At 36.2% G+C, this 18,743-nt stretch overlaps 1 protein-coding gene across 3 annotated transcripts in view; it reads left to right on the top strand.

The window, feature by feature from the left end:
• The window catches only part of Abi3bp (ABI family member 3 binding protein), a 233,185-nt gene that overhangs the window by 153,630 nt on the left and 60,812 nt on the right, over positions 1-18,743 (top strand). Inside the window, exons 28-45 of one of the 3 annotated variants that reach the window (XM_026402395.2) lie at positions 409-465; positions 1,323-1,406; positions 3,222-3,281; positions 5,118-5,177; positions 5,989-6,075; positions 7,375-7,434; positions 8,192-8,275; positions 9,418-9,477; positions 10,252-10,335; positions 11,575-11,631; positions 12,631-12,690; positions 13,445-13,525; positions 14,172-14,231; positions 15,406-15,480; positions 16,439-16,495; positions 17,214-17,285; positions 17,844-17,891; positions 18,637-18,702. The exons of 1 other annotated variant lie outside the window; for it this stretch is intronic. In XM_026402395.2, coding sequence (XP_026258180.2) covers positions 409-465; positions 1,323-1,406; positions 3,222-3,281; positions 5,118-5,177; positions 5,989-6,075; positions 7,375-7,434; positions 8,192-8,275; positions 9,418-9,477; positions 10,252-10,335; positions 11,575-11,631; positions 12,631-12,690; positions 13,445-13,525; positions 14,172-14,231; positions 15,406-15,480; positions 16,439-16,495; positions 17,214-17,285; positions 17,844-17,891; positions 18,637-18,702 — 1,212 coding nt within the window. The remainder of the gene's footprint in view (positions 1-408; positions 466-1,322; positions 1,407-3,221; positions 3,282-5,117; positions 5,178-5,988; positions 6,076-7,374; positions 7,435-8,191; positions 8,276-9,417; positions 9,478-10,251; positions 10,336-11,574; positions 11,632-12,630; positions 12,691-13,444; positions 13,526-14,171; positions 14,232-15,405; positions 15,481-16,438; positions 16,496-17,213; positions 17,286-17,843; positions 17,892-18,636; positions 18,703-18,743) is intronic. One more of the 3 variants, XM_026402392.2, reaches the window with a different exon arrangement.

The following is an 18,743-nucleotide window of genomic DNA, read 5'->3' as shown; positions in this document are numbered from 1 at the left end:
CTTTGCAACATATTTTTCTAATAATGAATCAGTGTTCAAGTTAGTTCAAATCAAATATAACACTAATATATCAGTGTTCAAGTTGGTTCAAATCAAATATAACACTAATATATCAGTGTTCAAGTTAGTTCAAATCAAATAATTAACCAAGAGCGAGATTTTAAAGTTGACCTCAGGGAGATGGTCAGCAGAGTCCGAAGGCTACAACTATTTCTGAATCAAATGAGTATGCCCAAGTTTGCAGAAATGTTCTAAGAAAAAAAAAATACTTTTGTTTTCTCTTGAGTTAAGAATATTAAAAGTTAACTTTTTAGCCTTAGAAACTTTACTTTTACTGGTAAAATGAATTTTTTTTACATTATATGCATTCACAAAGTCTCTCTGGTTTCTTTTATTACTTTTGATCAGTTCCTGCCACGATCCATGAACCAGTTGTTAGGACTGAGGCTCCAGGGACAACACTAGGTAATGGCATGTCGTGTTCATGTACATTTCCTGCCCATTCATCACCATTATGCCCACAGCTTCTCCTCCTTCACATGGCTTCTGCATCATCCCCTGTCATTGATCACCTAACATGTTGAAGGATATTACAACAGTTTTTTGTCTTTAAGAGAGCCAAGCATGAATTTAGTTTGGTTATGTGTGTGTGTGTGTGTGTGTGTGTGTGTGTGTGTGTGTGTATGTATAATATATATATATGCAGTGTACCACCTTTGAATTAGTGTCTCTGCTCCCATGTAACATTTTGATCACATTCTTTGCTGTTGCGTGTCAAATACAATCAATAGTGGTGATGGGGGCGGGTGACATCTATGTCTCATCTAGTCTTAGTGAATTGGCACAGCTATTATAGTGTGACAGTTCTTCTGCAGCTCTAAATTCCTTTGTTTTTAGTATGGGCATGATTTTGTGTTTGGATTACCACTTTAGGTAATGATATAGTCTTGTTTCAGTAAGGAGTAAAATAGAAAAGATGTCCAAAGCTAGTGAATTTAAATTATAAGTGCAGTCATTAGTATGAAATCATGCGCCACCCCAGCCATAACTCAGCAAGGTTTGGGACCTTTCTTGAATTCAGGAAGCCCTGTGAGAACCCCCTTTGAAATGTCCTTGATATATCAACTCACGTTTCTGTGTGAATTTTGTTTTGCAAAGAAATGTAAATGATATAAAGATGTAGATTATCAAAATAGGGACATATCTTTCAAACTCAAAAGAAAAAAAAATCTCCTGAAATTCAAGATATGATAACAAGGGTAACCCTGGACACGCTTCTGGAAACCAAAACACTCCATTAACCTGAGGTTTTCTTCCTTCAGCTCCCAAAGTGCCTCAACGAACACGCCGTCCTCGTCCCAAACCTAAAACTACACAGAGTCCTGAAGCACCTCACACAGAACTGGGTAAATGTGTAGGTCCTAGTTAAGGAATGCTAACCATATGGTCCTGTCACAGTGGGGACAATGAGGTCAGGCGATGAGGAATGAGATGAGGAGATGATGTGGGAGCCTAATTCCTTGTCCTCTGTGAACTGGAATCTTCTCTTTTGTCTGTTTAATTTACTTCTCACTTAATTCTGCTCATATTTTAAATATCAAGTATATGGTCAACTGAACCAGTTAGAAAACAAATGCATGTTTGTGCCATTGGGAGCTTATTTCTTGGTAACTGTAAAGTTCTATGAGTGATCATAATCATCTAGGCAGCTTTAGCAAATGTTGATATTTCAGATTATGTGGGCTACATTTTCTGTTGCATATACTTTTTCTTTCTTTCTTTGTTTTTTTTCCCAACCCCTTCAAATAGGAAAAAAAATTCTTAGGGGAAAATCACCCTGAGAGGAGGATAATAGGGAAGTTTATGAGAGAAGGGAACTTATTCTTATCAGAGTCTTTCAGGCTTCCAGGGATTGGTCAGAATATTGCACTGAGACTACAATAGCTAGATGGCCCCATAGGACCAGACGAGAAATTTTAAACTCCAGAGTTTGGATTACATTCAAGAACCCACACACTCAGGCTTTCTCTCAGTGTTGGACAGAAGAATGCCCTGCTGTGCTATACCTGGCTGCACCTCTTCTTGCCCTACTATGTACTCAAATTGGACAGAGCTCATGGCTCTTTCCAGAGATGAGTTTCCAGTAGGATGTGTTGATCTATGTATTAGCTTTGCATCACCATAACAAAATACTTGTAAAGAAGGGGTTTATCTAGCCCACAGATTTGGAGCCTCAGGGTCCAAATAACAGAGCTCAGGCTGGTGAGGGCTGTACATTGGCACCACCGTCTGGCACAGTTAGCAATGGCAGGTGTTTATGAAGGAGTGAGCAAGTGATCAAATCTCAGGAGGGGCCAAGCTTGCTTGCTCCTTTCATAATTATCTTTTTTTTTTAAATACTGAGGATTGAACTCAGGAGCACTCAGCCACTGAGCCATATCCCCAGCCCTATTTTATATTTTATTTAGAGACAGGGTCTCACTGAGTTGCTTAGCACCTCACTTTTGCTGAGGCTGGCTTTGAACTTGTGATCCTCCTGCCTTAGCCTCTGGGATTACAGGTATATGCCACTGAACCCTGCTATATAATGATCCTCTTTTGGTAACTCAAAGGGCTACCCCAGAACTACATAAGGCTGTGCAAACTATTTTGTACCCCCCCCCCCACCGCAGTAACCTAAGGACCTGTCACTAGGCTCCAACAGTGTCACCCTGGGAACCAAACCTTTAAATCACTGTGGACCATTGGGGAACACAAACCAGTTTCAAAGAATGGCAGTTGACTTTGGTACATTAGTTAGACTCAGATGATCAAAGAATGAGAAAAGTGTCAAGGTTATTTACACAGACCATTATCTAAATACAAAATCGATGTCAATCCCTCTTAAGACAGAAACTGGTATCTGAGGGCAGGGGCACTGTGTTCCCTCAGCTCGGGTTAACTGTGTGGTTTTTTTCTTTTCTTTTCTTTTCTTTTCTTTTCTTTTCTTTTCTTTTCTTTTCTTTCTTTCTTTCTTTCTTTCTTTCTTTCTTTCTTTCTTTCTTTCTTTCTTTCTTTCTTTCTTCCTTCCTTCCTTCCTTCCTTCCTTCCTTCCTTCCTTTCTTCCTGTGCTTGCAACATGTTATTATCCTAGTAATTCTTTCTGAATTGAGTTTTCTGAATTTTTATAAATTTTAATGTTTTGTTGGGTTTTTGTTGTTGTTTTTGTTATTTTCTGCCAGTTCCTTCCACAGTCTTTGAACCAGTTACACCTGTAAAAGAGGCCCCGGGAGCAGAATTAGGTAATGCTACTCTCTGACTTTTAGCAAGTACTTCCTTTGCTCATTGTCAAACTCACTATAACTCTAGTTACAGTCTTCATTATACATGAGCTGAACAGGCATAAAACAATTGTTTCTTGTTTGTAAGAAAACCATTTAGGAATTTAGTTTTGGATATCTTCCTGCCTTATAAGTTACTTAAAAAATTCTCCTGTTACTTTTGTTTTGCCTCTCCAGAATTTTTGTGAAGGTAAATCTCATATATTTGTGTGAGTATCTGATTCTGGGTCTATGCAAACCAAGCTATGATAGGGAAGTTTCTTTATACATCCTTTGTATTTCTCACTTTGATTCTAGCTGTGTTTTTTTATATGTTAATATTTGGGTCATAAGTCTTAGTGAATTGAATAATACAATATGATCAAGGTTTATAAGTTTAAATAATGAACCCCATTCTTAGTGTTAATCTCACTCCTCTTCCTCTCAACTCAAGTTTAAATGATTCTCAACCATTTTATTCTAGGCAAGGAACTCTAGGAAGATGTGATAAAAGCAAAAATATCCATCTTGACTTTCTGAATTAATAATTTCATTATGAATGTGAATTTTCCCCAAAAATATCTTCAATAAAAAAAGAAAATACAGTAACAGAACAAAAGTGTTGTACTAGCAAAGGAACAAAAAGTTTTGTACTAGAAAAAAAATACATTTCCTAAAACTCAAGAAAATTTATCAAGCTTTGGAATACTTAGAAATATTTCTTAAACACTGTTCTCTGAAGAACCATAGGTTTTAAAATAACTAAAGGTTATCTCTTTTCACCTCCAAAAATGTCCCAAAGAAAACAAACTTCGAACCACTCCAAGTCTATATACCTGAGAAGACACCAGATAAATACAGGGTTCTAAAGGTTTCAGAAGCCTGGGAGTCAGTCACTGGTTGAACATTTAAAGTCACATATCTCTTAGTGAGGGAATCTCCCTAGGGTTGGCAAGGAATTTATGACTGGAAGAGAAGAATAGAACCTTTCCTCTAACTCAGGGTGTTAGGATGTCTTTTTAGTCTGTAGGCTAGTTGATTTTTTTTTTATTATTGTATAATGTCTGCTTAGATATTTCAGAACCCTTTTTTTGCAGTCATAATTTGATTAAATCTAGTAGATGTTCTATCTATTTAGCATCCTAAAATGTGAGAGTTAGTTTTTCACATGTTTCTTGAGACTGATTAGAAGCATATTTAAGTACATGGGTGAAAATGTCCTAAAGTCTTCCAAATTTAGATTCAGATAATCAAGCATCATATTTAGAGAAATAATTTGCCTCTAGTACTAAACAAGACCAGAGGTGTGAGGTGGAGACCTAACAGTTTGGCCAACCTGGACAGAACAATCATACTCTGAGTCAGCAAAGTAGGTCTGCCATGCCAAAGTACTGCACAATGGGTAGCTTGAACTACAGAAGCCAATTTTTTTATAGTTCTGGAAGATAGAAGTCCAAGATCAAGGTATTGGCAGGCAACCTTCTTGCTATGACTTTACAAGGCCTTTTGTCTATGTGCATGCATTCCTAGGGTCTTCTTGACTTCTGAAAAGGAGCTCAGACTGGATTAGAATACCACAATTATGACCCTGTTTAACCTTGGTTCCCTCCTTCAAGATTCTGCCTCCAAATATAGTGACACTGGAGGTTGGGGCTTCAGCATATGAATGTGGGGTCACACGCAATTCAGTCCATAGCATCCTTCATCCAGAAATCTAAAATTATACATTCTAGAAGCAATGTTACACAGAAAAGATTCATGTTGAAGTGTGTGTGGTGGCTCTTCATACATTTTTTAAATGTTATTTTGTCACTTCAGTTCCTGTTACAGACCTTGAACCTGTTACTTTCAGAACTGAGACCCCTGTGACGACACGAGGTAACAAAGCTGTGCATTTGCCAAGCTTTTGCTGCTCATTGTACAGTCCACTCAGTCTCCATCCCCGTGATGTGCATCCCCATGATGTGGCTTTTCTACCTTTGCGATGGCAGCCATCAGCCTCTGCTGCCACTCAACCACTTCTACCCTCTGAAAAGTTTGAGCCTCTTAAAAACAAGTTGTCTACTGTTTTTATGAGAGCAGGCATGAGCTTAGTGCAAACATTTATCTTCCGGGTGGCACGTTTAAAATCGTCATTTTGTCTTGTACTTCACTTAATGTTTTGTAGTAAAGCTGGTTTTTAAGCAAATTGAGATCTATTTCTTATCTAGGCTGATCAGCAATAATGGCCACTCTTATGCTCCTTTGCACATTTAAGTTTCTAAATCTTTTTTTTTTATAATTCTTTGCATGATGTGATTGTTTCTTGTTGGTACTTTTAAGTAATGTTATATTTTATTATTAATTTGACAACTACGAAATTCCCCAAATTTGAAATCTTCATCTCTTCATTAGTGTGACCCTGTTTCTCCTTCCCTTTTATTAAACATTCCTTTTCAATCATTTTCCCCCAAGTGAGGAAGTTCTATGACTTTCTTAATACTAGTACTACTTTTCATGCCTTGAGTAAGAAACTCAATGCACTATCAATGACAAAAAGAAGATACATCGGTATAAAAAGAGTTACAAAGTAAAACTTACAGGATAATTTCCCAGAACTTTAGAAAATCTGACAAGTTTTGGAAAAAAAACTGTCCTCAGTATCCAGAGTTATAAGATGTAGAGTGACACAAGGCTTTTCTTCCTTCAGCAACCAAAATATCACAAAGAACCCGGCGTCCACGACCCAGGCCTAAAACTACCACACCGACACCTCAAGTGCCTCAGACGAAACTGGGTAAATCTGTCGTTACTTGGGTTAAGGGTGAGCCCTGGTAGTCTGTTCCAGTGAGGACTCAAAGCAATGGCAATGCCAGGCAGTAATAGCTCTTGTTCTCCCCGAGTGTGGGGTCACAAGGCCTCAGTATAACATCTCTGCTCAGCTTGCAAAGAGAATGTGACTGGGTGAGATCCAGCTGGTACCAGAATACCTTATTCTTTCTATGTGAGACTCTTCTTCCAAAGTATGCATTTAACATATTTCTTACTATCAAATTGCATTCAAATCATAAAGGAGACACTACTTTAGCAGAGCCAATATGTTCAGTTCAAGTAAACAAATTGTAAATCACTACATTGGCAACTCTGGGTGATTTGCCCCTTGTAGGAGATTTACCTCTAAAACAGCAGAATTAAAAAGACGTGACTGCATGATGCAAACATAAATCAGTGATCTGGCAAAGGGAAAGATCAAGGTTGTATGGACTTGCCCCTTGGACTCACTGCAGAGTTTGGATCAATAGAGGAAAGAAAGAACCAAAGCAAAAGGTTTAGACAAACCTTCAAAAGGGGGTCAGCTAGAAAGGCAGCCAGTCCAGATGGACTACTTTGAGATGGCCAGAATGAGAGTGTTGATGATGCTAGGTTTGGAAGGGTCCATCAGGCCAGTTGAAGGAGGATTTGATTCAGGAGCTTAGCTAGGATACAGACATCTACAGTCTTTGATTTCCGCTTTTTGTGGACATAGGGAAGACAGATTCTTTACTGAGCATTATACATTGTTGACCATCTTTATCTTGCTGTGCCATAGCTTGGAGGGAGGTTTCAAACTCTTTCCACACATGATGAGTTCTTGTCAAGATTACTACAGGCCAATTTGCCTGTTAACTTTTATGTGTTTCAAACATATAAACTCTCTTTCTCATCTATGTTTACTTAAATATAGTAAGTACTCAAGTTCAGCTTCTATAGAAGTACAGAGCAATTATGTCAGTTAACAATTTATTTTCTCAGTACATATTAGGTAAATGCATTAAATTATTTTCCAAAGAAGAGTTTTCCCTATAAGAATTCATTAACTACCTAGGAGAATTTCACATGGACCTCTTTAAGATTCTCAAAGTGGTTAAAGAAGTAAGCCTAAGACCAAACATGACTAAAGTTTGGCTAAGTCTTCAAAGAACAAGTTAATTATTTTTCTTTTCTTCTTCCTTAGAAGAATTGATATTATTAGTAATTTCAAAATTTGCTTGGATGTGAATGTTCTAATTTGTTATACATTTTTAAATCTCTTTGGTTATTGTGTTGTTTTGGTCAGTTCCTGCTATAGTCCTTGAACCTGTCACTCCTAGACCTGAGGCCCCACAAACAACATTAGGTAATGTGAATATACTGTAAAAACAGTGTCATTCTTTGTGGTCATTCCATTATATTCTTTTAAAAATTAAGAAGGCTCTTGAATTATATGTTGTTTTTAAGAGATCCATTGTGCATAAACCTGCTTTAGATCATTTAGATGGCATGTAACCTGCTTGAAATTGTCATGTCAGTCTGTTTTATTTAAGCAGTTTTTGTGTTAAAGCTCTGCTTTGACCATGTCACAGGTCTCAGCCTGCACACACACACACATCCCTCTCTTTCTCTCTCTTTCCCTCCCTTGCCCCCTACAGATAAAGCCATTGCAAGTCTGTTTCAATCTTTTTTCTTCTATTTGCATACTATTTATTGTTTTTTTCTGTTTCAGTAATAATATATTCTTATTTTAATAGTTACATAGAAAACATGTCAAAGATTGAAAATTTCAATCACAGATTTAGTGAGACTGTCCCACATTGTCCATTCAAATTTAGCAATGGTTCCTAAATATTTTGGTGCCAGTCAAGATGCCCTATGAGACTTTGTAATTACTAGTCTCTATTTCTTCAATTAAAAAGTGAATTTGTCTTCAAAGAATTTCCTATAACAGAAGATTTATAATAAGTACATGTATATTTATTTGTCCTTTTGAGACAGAAATCTAAAAAGGTAAATATCTAACTCTAACCCGCTTTAAAGTCTAGAGTCACATTTTCACCTCGCAGAGCTCCCAGAACCATAGATAATGTATGTAGTAACCCCCAAATTTCTTCCCTCAGCTCCCAAAACATCACAATGGATAACTCATCCACATTCCAGACCAAAACCCATGCCGAGTCCTGAAGCACCTGAGTCCAAACCAGGTAAACATTCCTAGTTATAGTCTCAGCATTCCATGTTCCTGGTTTAAAGTCTCAGCAGCCTGATCCAGTAGGGTCTCAAGAGTAATCTCAGTAGTTGAGGGGACCAGTACCCCTATGAGAGTGAAGATGCAATGCATGGGCAGCATCAGTTCCTACTATAGAGAGGTTCAGAGAAACACAGCTGGGAGACAGCTAGAGGGCACCCATTGCCTTGAGCCTCCTGACTGCAGTCTTATCTCACTGTGCATTTTAATTACTTCCTTTTACCTTTTGAAAATAAATTTTCTTTAGACAGATTCAGTTCAAATTAAAATATAAACATTGGTTTTGATAGCCTCCAAATTCTATGCATATTTTGAGGTATACATCAAAAGTGGGAGATATATTTTAATCCTTAAACCAGAAAGATATTTAAAAATAGAAGCCATTCCTTTATAAATAAGATAGAAAATGGCACTAGGAAGTGTCTAAGCAAATACAAGATTGATTTTGTGAGGCTACCAATAAGATATGCAGGTACATAAATATCTGAAGCAGGGAATTAAAGATTAAAGGGTGGAGTCTACATAAATATCTGAAGCAGGGAATTAAAGATTAAAGGGTGGAGTCTTGAAATCACTGTAGGAAAGGGATAAGCAGAAGGGTAAAAGGAATAAAATCAGAGGAGACCAAAGTGGAGATCAATCACAAGAGTGCAACTTAAATCCTGGTACTGGGCACGTCTTGCTTCAAGTGGGAGTTGAAACCTTTCTGCCTCTCCCCCCATGGTGGAGATCCTTAGAGCCTGACGGAGCAGTGGAGACTTGGTCTCCCCATGAAAGCCTGCTCTTTCTTTGCTGCAAATGGAGAGATACCCCAATCAATCCATCATTACAAGGCCTCCGTGTCTCCAAAGAGGAATTCTCAGCAATACCTATACATTCCACTTTGGATTATAAGATAATCAAAGAATGAAAAATTAAGAAACAAGCACCTGACTTAGGTACAGTCAAATGTTAGGAAATCAACTATATTCTTTTCTAGTTTAATAGTTTTTTAAAGTTGCTATATAGTTCCAGAAGCTAAATGGTACTAGAAAGATGCATTTCAAAACAATCATTTTCATTCATTGAAACTATCATTTTGCTTAATATTTTGGTTAGTTCCTATGGCAGAGTTTGAACCTGTGACACTCAAAACTGAGATGCGGGTGACAACAGAAGGTAATGTCACATTGTAGTCCTTTGTAAGTGCTCTTGCTCCTTGTTGACTCCTTGCATCAAAATCACAGCCTCAGGTGCTTCTGCTTTGTAAGACTACACCATCATCTCCTGTCATTCCATTACCATCTTAATTCTCAAAATATTCTAAACTATGACTCTTACAACAAGTCACCTCTTGTTTTTAAGAGACTCATATGAATCTAATTAAGGTCATCTGTTGGGCATGTAACCATCTGAAATTGTTTCATCATTTTGTGTTTTCAAGCAGTGTTTTGTTAAAGGTAACTTTGAAAAGCAATTTTCTTGGCTCTAACAATGATTACCATGCCAGGAAGTTTCTTTGTGTATCTAAAAGTTCTTGTGTTTATTTAATTATTCATTCATTCATTCATCTTGGCTATTTGTGCAATATTTGTTCTTTGACAGTCTAGTTGTGGTCTTATTTTAGTAAACTTACAAAGAGCTTGCAACTGATCACCCACTGCCACTTTGAAATTTTTAGTAGTGACTCCCTAGCTTTTTATTCTGTCAGAGTTCTATTAACTACTCTTCACTTCTTGAATTAGTAATTCCATTTTATATCTGACTTACTCCAGTGGAATTTGAATTATAAAAGCAAACAGGCTGTAATAATAAAGGTGGTAGTTACAAAAAAATTCTCTAAAATATGAAAAAAAATTAAATAAGTTTTAGGAAACTTAAAGCTGTGTATCATAATACCCCATGAATTTTGAACTATAGACTTTGTAATGACTGAAGGTTTTCTTTCCTCAGCTCCCAAAACATCAAAACGAACCCGACGTCCACGTCCCAAACCTAAAACCACACCAAGTCCTAAGGCTCCTCAGACCAAACAGGGTAAATGTGGGTTTCTGATAAAAGTGTGCATCCTAGCAACTCTTGGAAACCTGTGGTAAATGCCTGTGATGGGAGTGACAGCCTATATCAGGGAAGGCAAAAAGTGATCTACAGCTTCTGCCACTGTCACATTTCCAAGAGAAAATATAGCTGGGGACGTGGGTGACAGCTGAACTCCTCCAGCTTTCTGCATGAGGATCTTCTCTATTACTGTGACCGTATTTACTATTTGCTTATTTCATTCCATCCATCTCTTAAAGACAAAATGTCTTAAATATAACCAAGTATTTTTATTTCAAGATATAAACATTAAAAGCCTTCCATCTTCCTACAGCTAATCATGGTTGCCAACCAAACTTGGTTTTAGATTGCCGTGAGCACTTATGAACTTTGAGAAGGACAAGTTTGTGGAGGACAGGAATCCAGAGTTGGAAAAAAAAAAAAAAGTTGCTTCTTAAAGTGTTGGAGATGAAAAGAGACAGAAGGGAGGTGGGGAGCCCAACGAGGGGCACAGCTTCCTACGACAAGTGGAATCCTGATTCTGGGTTGTGACGGTAGTTGTGTTTTGAGAGGTCTATAAGCACAGTTAAGCATAGCTTGAAGGTATGGTTCAAAAGGTTGGATCTTTTCCCCAAAGCATTGGTGATCTTTCCTGTCCACTTGAGAGTGCTACATTTTTGTGATTAGAGCAGAGAGCTTCTCTACACCACACACTGAGTGAATATACATTATCTTGGTTTGTTGAGTACCTTTGCCTTGAACGAGATCTCAGCCTTTCCAAATTCAAGTTCTCAACAAGATTATTACGATTCACTTTGCTTTATTATTTGTTACATTCTCCTCTCAAACATAAAAGCTATTTATTGTATCCATACTCTTTTAGAAATGTTATTTTCTTGAAGCTTCTACCAAAAAAAACAGTAGTTGTTGAATAGTTAGATAAGTACATCTTTGGTGAAATGTCTGAAGTTTCTAGGGCAGCTTTCTATAATACTTGAAAGCAGGTACAGTTACCTAGGAGATTATTGTATTGGCTTTATTGAGATTCTTAGAAGATTATAAGCTGTGGCTGAGCACCTCTTGAAAGAAAGTTTACCTGGCTACAAGATAACCAAATCTCCAAGTTACCAGTATTAAATTTCAGAAATTAATTGCCATATACCTATGGAAGCAATATTATATTGGTGATATTTAATTTGCTGACTTTCCACACACATTTATTTCTTTGCTTTTAATTAGTTCCTGCTACAGATCTTGAACCTGGTTCTTTTGGAACTGAAGCTTCAGAAACTATAGGTAATGAGAATGCTGTGTCTGCAATTATGCTTTTCCTGGGCATCATCATACCATATTATTGTATCGCAGGTTCTTCTGCATCATAGGACCATTTCATCATCCTCTGATATCATCCCATTAGTCTTTCTCTTGAAATCATTCTGGGCTCTATATCAGATTATTAGCTGAATTTAAGAGAACTGTGCATGAACTAATTTCAGGACTTAGAACTGTCATGTAACTGCTCAGCATTGTATCCTGTGATCATGTGCATTTGCTGAAACAGCATCAATTGAAGCTGTATTTCAAACTCTACATCACCTAGACTTTCTTGTCCCTCAACAATTATGGAAATATCATGCTGCTTTGCTCATATTACCTTTTACTGTTCTAGGGTCTATGGATCTGCTGTTTTAAGGAATGGTGTCCATAGTGAATTGTCAAAAATTTTTAATGTGCTCAACTTGGCATATTTAACTGATAGGCTTCTGTGATAGGGTAGACTAACTCATTGTCTTTCTCTAACAGTTTTAACAGTATTTCTTAATTTTTATTGCATCGGGGGCCACTTTGTATTCTGATGGTAACAGTTTATCAGTTTGGTGTTACTTAGGCATTCAAACATGAATTTATTATACTCATAAATATTTTAATAGTAAACAAAAATAGTAGACAGTTATCTCAACTTCTATAGAAGTACAAGACTAATAAATGCTTTTTTTTAGTGCCATCAGAGGAGCATATATTATTTAAATGTCAAAAGCTTGCCAAGCAGACTAAATAGCAAGGGTCAGGTAGTCAAACATCTTGTGAACCACTTTGTGATATTTAGCTGTGTACGCTATTATCTTGCAAGTCTGTATCATGAGATAAACAAGCACCTGGCTGTGTTTGGGAAAATCTACAAAGAACAAATGTCTCTTTTCTCTTAGTTAAGAAGCTTAAAAATCAATTTGTGACATTAACCTTAAAGTGAATTGTTAATTATTGTTTGGTTTATTTTTTTATTTTTTTGGCCAGTTCTTGCTACAGTCCTTGAGCCTGTCACTCTTAGAACCAAGGCTCCAGAAACAACACTGGGTAATTACATTCTGTGTTCCTCAACGTTTCTTGTTCATTTTCAAACCCATTACATCATCATCATCATCACATTTGTCATCAGCTTTATAAGATTGTCTTATCATCTGCCATGGCTTCAGCCTATATTGCCTCTTTTTTTTTATTTAACATTTGAATCGACACATTAAAAGCATACATATTAATGGGGCATCATGTGGTTTAGATATATGTCATGCTCTAATCAAATTAAACATATCTATCTCCTGAAACATTTATAATCTCTTAGTGGTGAAAACCCTCTTCTTAGGAGTGTTAAAGATTCTTTTAAAAAGGGTCCTATTGTTTTTGAAAGCTATGCATGGACCTAGACTATCTTCCTACCTTGTAATCCTACTTGAATTTGTGACATGTACTTTTGTCTAAACAACACTCACATCTAGAGCTGAATTTCAAGCATAGTAGTGTCTATATCTTATCTAGACAGACTGAACTATAACAGTTTTTATAGTACCGTAGATTCTTTGGGATATACAAAAGTTTTAGTAGGAACCTAAGACCCCACCAAGTTAGAGGTTTATGAGTCTCTTCCTTCTTTAACTTAATTTTATATGTGAGTTTTTTCTCTCAAGCTTCAGTGATTAAAAAAAAAGTAAGAGAAAATATTTTAATCTTAAAAGATATATGCCTCAACTTTCCAGGACACAAATCCTAGAAAACATAGGATTTTGTTTCCAAAGCCACCTGCCCTAGCATAATCCAAAATTTCTTCCTCCAGCTACTAAAATACAACGAACACGTCGTCCACGTCCCAGACCTAAAACCACATCAAGTCCTGCAGAATCCCAGACCAAGCCGGGTAAATCTGAAATTCCTTGGTTTAAGCATTGAACCCAAAGCAGTAACCATAGTGGGAAGTTAGAGTCATCATGTTCTCTAAGAACTGTTGTCTACCTTGTCAAGGCCTTGAGTAATGGTTTATAGCTGCTTCCCCTACAGAACTGTCCAGAAGAACATGTCTTTGGAAGACTCATGGGTTTTTTTCTCTTACATGATTGGTTTGAGTGAAGTTCTTGGTCTCTCTTTAAAACTGATTGTACAGCACAATTGGTGTAGTACCAATGGCTATTTATTGCTATATCTGCATTGAAGCATTTGTTGTAGCATGGCTACATAAGCTGTTTTTTTTTTTTTTTACTCCCAAGAAATACAACAAGTTACTTTTGTATATTTTGCATACATATTACCTGAAAAAATTTCTAAAGCAATCAACCATACAAGTTATAATCAGAAACCAAATACCATATGTGCAATGGTAGATATGTAGCAGAGTCGGAAGATGTGACTGTCTTCTTCAGTGAACTGTTCTGACCAGTGTAACCAAATCTCCAAAATGCAACTATTTGCTTCCTATTAATTCTAAATTTTTTTTAACAAATGTCATTTGGAATGTTTTGAAAGAAAACACTAGTTTTTCTTGTATTCATGTTGTTGATTTCAATCAGTTACTGCTCCAGGCTTTGAACCTGATATTCATAGTACTGAGGCTCCAGCAACAACATTAGGTAATGATTTTTGTGACTTTCAAAAAATGCTTTTTCTTGCTTGCTAAAAACCACACTGTCATGGCCAGAGTTGCTCCTGCTTCCAGAGACTGCTATTGTCATACCATTTCATGCTTGATAAGTTGCCAAGAGTCTTAATTTTAGCAGATGTCCTTGGATCCATTTAAAGACATCTATCTTCCATGAATCTCTAAGATTTCATTATATGATTAGTGTTGAATCTGAGGTCAAAATTACTCATCTTCTCTTTGGTGTTTAGATTTATAGAAGTATCATGAACTTCCTCTAAGTAACTTACTTTCCATAAGATCTGAGTACTGTTCTCAATATTCTATGAAATGAAGTGTCCCTATTTTATTGTCAATTAAAATAAAGCTGTGCCCTGGCTAACCCAGGCTCCCCATCATCAGTGGGCATGACCACTCTTCAGTTCCACCACAGTTTAGCAATGGCTTTTAATCTTTACTACATAGGGATCTTTCCAAGTATCTATGCATATTAATATTTATTCCTTCAATCAATAAATGAGCTTTGTATGTGATTTTGGTCTCTCATGGAACTATCTGTGATAATAAAAGATTACTAACTTTTTTTTAACTTAGGACATAAACTCAAGAAAATATAAAATGCTTTAGAAACAGATCCACATACAATGCTGTTGATGGATTCTAGACCTACAAATTCTAGAATAACCCAATATCTTCCTTCTTCAATTTAAAAAGCCTAAGAGGGAGAAGACTCATCTACCTTCCAAACTTCAAACTTCTTCAAACTTTTTAGTGGAATCAGGAAAATCTGTTATTTGTGGCTTCTCGGGTCCCTCCAGATGATTGTCTCTGATTGACACTGAAGTGGCTTGCAATCCCTGCTTATATGCCTTAGAAGAGACAAGGCACAATAGTAACAGCTCAGCAATTACTGAGTTCATGGTTGAGGGAAATCAACATGGTAGCTTAAGTCATCTTGGTATCCTGCCCAAGGATTGGCTCTGACAAAAGATGTATCTTCTTCAGATCTCATTTCTTTTCATCCATAGCTTTTTAAATAGTATTCACTCTGCATGGCTCTCCATAACCTTGTGATTTTAAGGATGTGTGTATTTCAAATCATTGCTACCTCTATCCAAAATCTATGAAACAATAATTCATAATTGTTTTTACAACAATTCTTTCAGCTCCCACTGAACTGCAGACTCTTATTTTGAAACCAGTGACATCACCAAGCCTAGAAATGACACAAAGTCAACTGGGTAAATAGATTGTTTTATCTATCTGGATACACTGAGCTTCAGGGTACAGACTGTGATCCTCTAAGAATTATATTTCTAAGTATAACATATGCAAAAAGAACATATACTCCACAAATTTAAGTATTTTACAGTGCTTCTTCCATGGTTGTATATTGATATTAAATTAGTGTTACATTTTATTAATATTAATTGTATTATTCAATGGCATAAAAATGCCTTCATTTTGTTGAGTTTGTTTTGTGTCATTTTAGGGAATAATCACATCTTATTAAGTGGTTACCATAACCATTTAGAAAACCTGATTATATAACTTACCTTTTTTTTTTAATCAACAGTTACAAATTTGTGGTTCTCTTTAGTCATGAGCAGAATTTGTGTTCTACTATCTGAAAAGAATGAGTTCAATTATGGCCATCAAGGAAGGAGAAAGTTCTCACTTCAGTAAAGAATGAAAAACTTACCCTCAAACAATATGAGTACTTCAAAACACATTGCCCTTCTAAACTGGAGCAAAATTTTAAAATCTGTGTTAGTGATGCTGTTGCTTGTCCCTTACATTTATTTTTGAAAAATTGGATTCTATCTTTTTCTATCATAGGATTATAATTTCATCTCTTCTGAGTATCTTTTAATTAGATAAATGTCATTTTAATATTCATGCTGAAAATATGGTTATTAATGGTAACCTACATCTTTCAATTAGATAAATGTCATTTTAATATTCATGCTGAAAATATGGTTATTAATGGTAACCTACAATAGTTATATTGTAAATTAAATTCAGTTATTAGAGCTTCCTTTAATGTTAGTGCTAATACCATTGTTGTTGTTATAACGGTTAACACTGAATGCTTACCAGGTAGAAGGCTCCTTTCATAATAATTAGTTTGTACTGATTTGTTTAATGCTCACAACAATCCATCCTTGACCAATTGTACCATTTTGTGTCTCCTGCTAGTTTCTGAGGTTCTGGAATCGGTTACATTTAGCACTGAGTCATCAAAGGAGACCATAGGTAAAAAATGTTCCCCAATGGGAAGTCACGCATGTATGCTTTTCCATCTCATTGCAAAAATCATCTTTGGATGTCCTCATGCTTTGTGACTTTTCACAGCCACCTGCTCCTCACTTGTCATGCTTATCCAGTGAGTCTTGAGAGTCATTAAATACAGCATATTGTGTCAGTATCTGCTGCTATGCAAGTTTCATGATTTCCTTATTTAGTTTCCTCTCCCTGAGTGAAACTTTTATTTTCTTAATATTCTGATCACTCTTTTAATATGTGTACATATGTAAATATGTTCACATTTGCACAAATTTTCATTTTCACATCATTTTTAATATTCGTATCCATGCTTCCTAAGGACTCATTCTATGTCTTTTTCTTACAAGAACTCTTATGCAAAAATATGTAAAGAAGTAAATTTATTTGCTTTGCTCTGGGTAGTAATTGCCAGAAATACTGCCAGTTATGATGTGATGTGTGTGTGCATGTGTGTCTCTGTGTATATGTTTTCCCAGAGAGCACACTTTCATTTTCTGCCCTCATTTCAATCTTATTAAATTGATAATTTACTTGATATCAATCTTGATAATCTGCTCGAATATTAATTATCCTCATAAGCATATCTGCATAAGATAATTAACCTGAGTTTTCAAGGTAAACACAAGGTTCCATGGCAGTATACTTTGGGCTGCCCTCCACTAACCAGCCATTCCCTGTTTCTTCCCAGAACCAGTCGAAACAGATTATATATATCCCACGACCAAATCACCTTTCGGGACAGAGGAATCAAAACCTAAAGGTGGTAAAGGTTTTCATGCTACAGTTCATTTATTCAACACATTTTTAATTAGTATGTGTTACATAGTATAGCATAAATGTTTAACCTATAGAACTTACTTGTTCTACAACTGAACAGATTTGAGGAGCTATAGCTACCAGCATTCTTGGATTCTTTGTTTTTTCTTTTAATTTTTGTTGTAGTTATAGATGGACAGAATGCCTTTATTTTGTTTGTTTGTGCTCTGCCACTGAGCTACACCCCAGCCTGCATTCTTGGATTCTGAAAGTGATAATTGACTCTGAAAACAGAAATAAATTTCTGTTTCTCTGCTGTTATCTAAAGATTGGAGCATAAAAACATTTGGAAGTCAGAGACAGTTAAAACATTGGAGAATTGAGGTCATAAAATGCAATTTCCTCCTGTTTTTCTTTTTTTCCTGTCTAAATACATTGTTCTATTTGTAAATGACAATGCTAATTCTTGAGAATGAGGTGTGTTGATAGTCAAGGAAGAAATACTTGAGGATAACTTAACTTCTTATAGGTTTTAAAATAGTTCTCCTTTGTTTTGATGCAGTTGTGGAATCTATTACATATGTGTCTGAACCTCCTGTGACCACACTAGGTAATGACAACCTCAGGCATCCAACCTATGTGCTTTCTGTCCTCATCACACCGTCACCAGACCCTCAGGGTCTCGCTCATTGTGAATTCACATTGCATCACCATTCTTTGTCACACAGTTCATTGTCATTCTTGGTGCTTCTGCTCATAACCATTGTCCAAAAATGTCTCTTCCGTTTTATATTAAGCCTTGGTCTCCTTTCTCTGCTTATATCAGCCAGATGTTTGAATCTAAAGCATCTCTTTCCTTAATATTAAGCATTCCACCAATTTGGTATTGTGTTGAATGTTTCAGGCAATGCTTTTTTGTATGATGATTCATTTCTACTTTCTTACCTAGCAGTGGACTTCCCATTAACACTCATTCCATCCCATTCATTTACTTTCTGGATTCTTCTTCCTTCATTGTTTAAATGAAATGCTAACTGGCTTGTGTCACAACATTTTTTTTATTACCTTTCCTTTCGTGGTTCTTATTTAATATGTCTTTCTAGAATTGTTGAGGAGGCAGGATCCTAATGTGAAGATTTTAAATGTAATAATGTTGCTTACTTCAAACACGCTTTGAAACCTGGTACTAACTAAGCATTTTTTAAGCTAAATGAGTTATATAGAAATAATGATGCTGTTTTCCTACAGACTTCAATTTTATTTTTAAAAAATCTGTTACTTTTCTATCTGTTGTCTGTAATCAGGGTGTGTCAAACATTTTAGTAACCTGACATACTTTCCTTCAATTACCATAGAAACATCATCTCTGCCTTCCCAAACTATAACCCCACCCAGCCCTGATGAACCTCAGACTGAACCTGGTAAATACTCTATTTCATATTTCATGCATGAGGTGAGTGTT

Source organism: Urocitellus parryii, chromosome 2 (assembly GCF_045843805.1).
Source record: "Urocitellus parryii isolate mUroPar1 chromosome 2, mUroPar1.hap1, whole genome shotgun sequence".
Lineage (NCBI taxonomy): Eukaryota > Metazoa > Chordata > Mammalia > Rodentia > Sciuridae > Urocitellus > Urocitellus parryii.
Note: the sequence above shows the minus strand (reverse complement) of the source record. Positions and strands in the feature narration are given on the sequence as shown.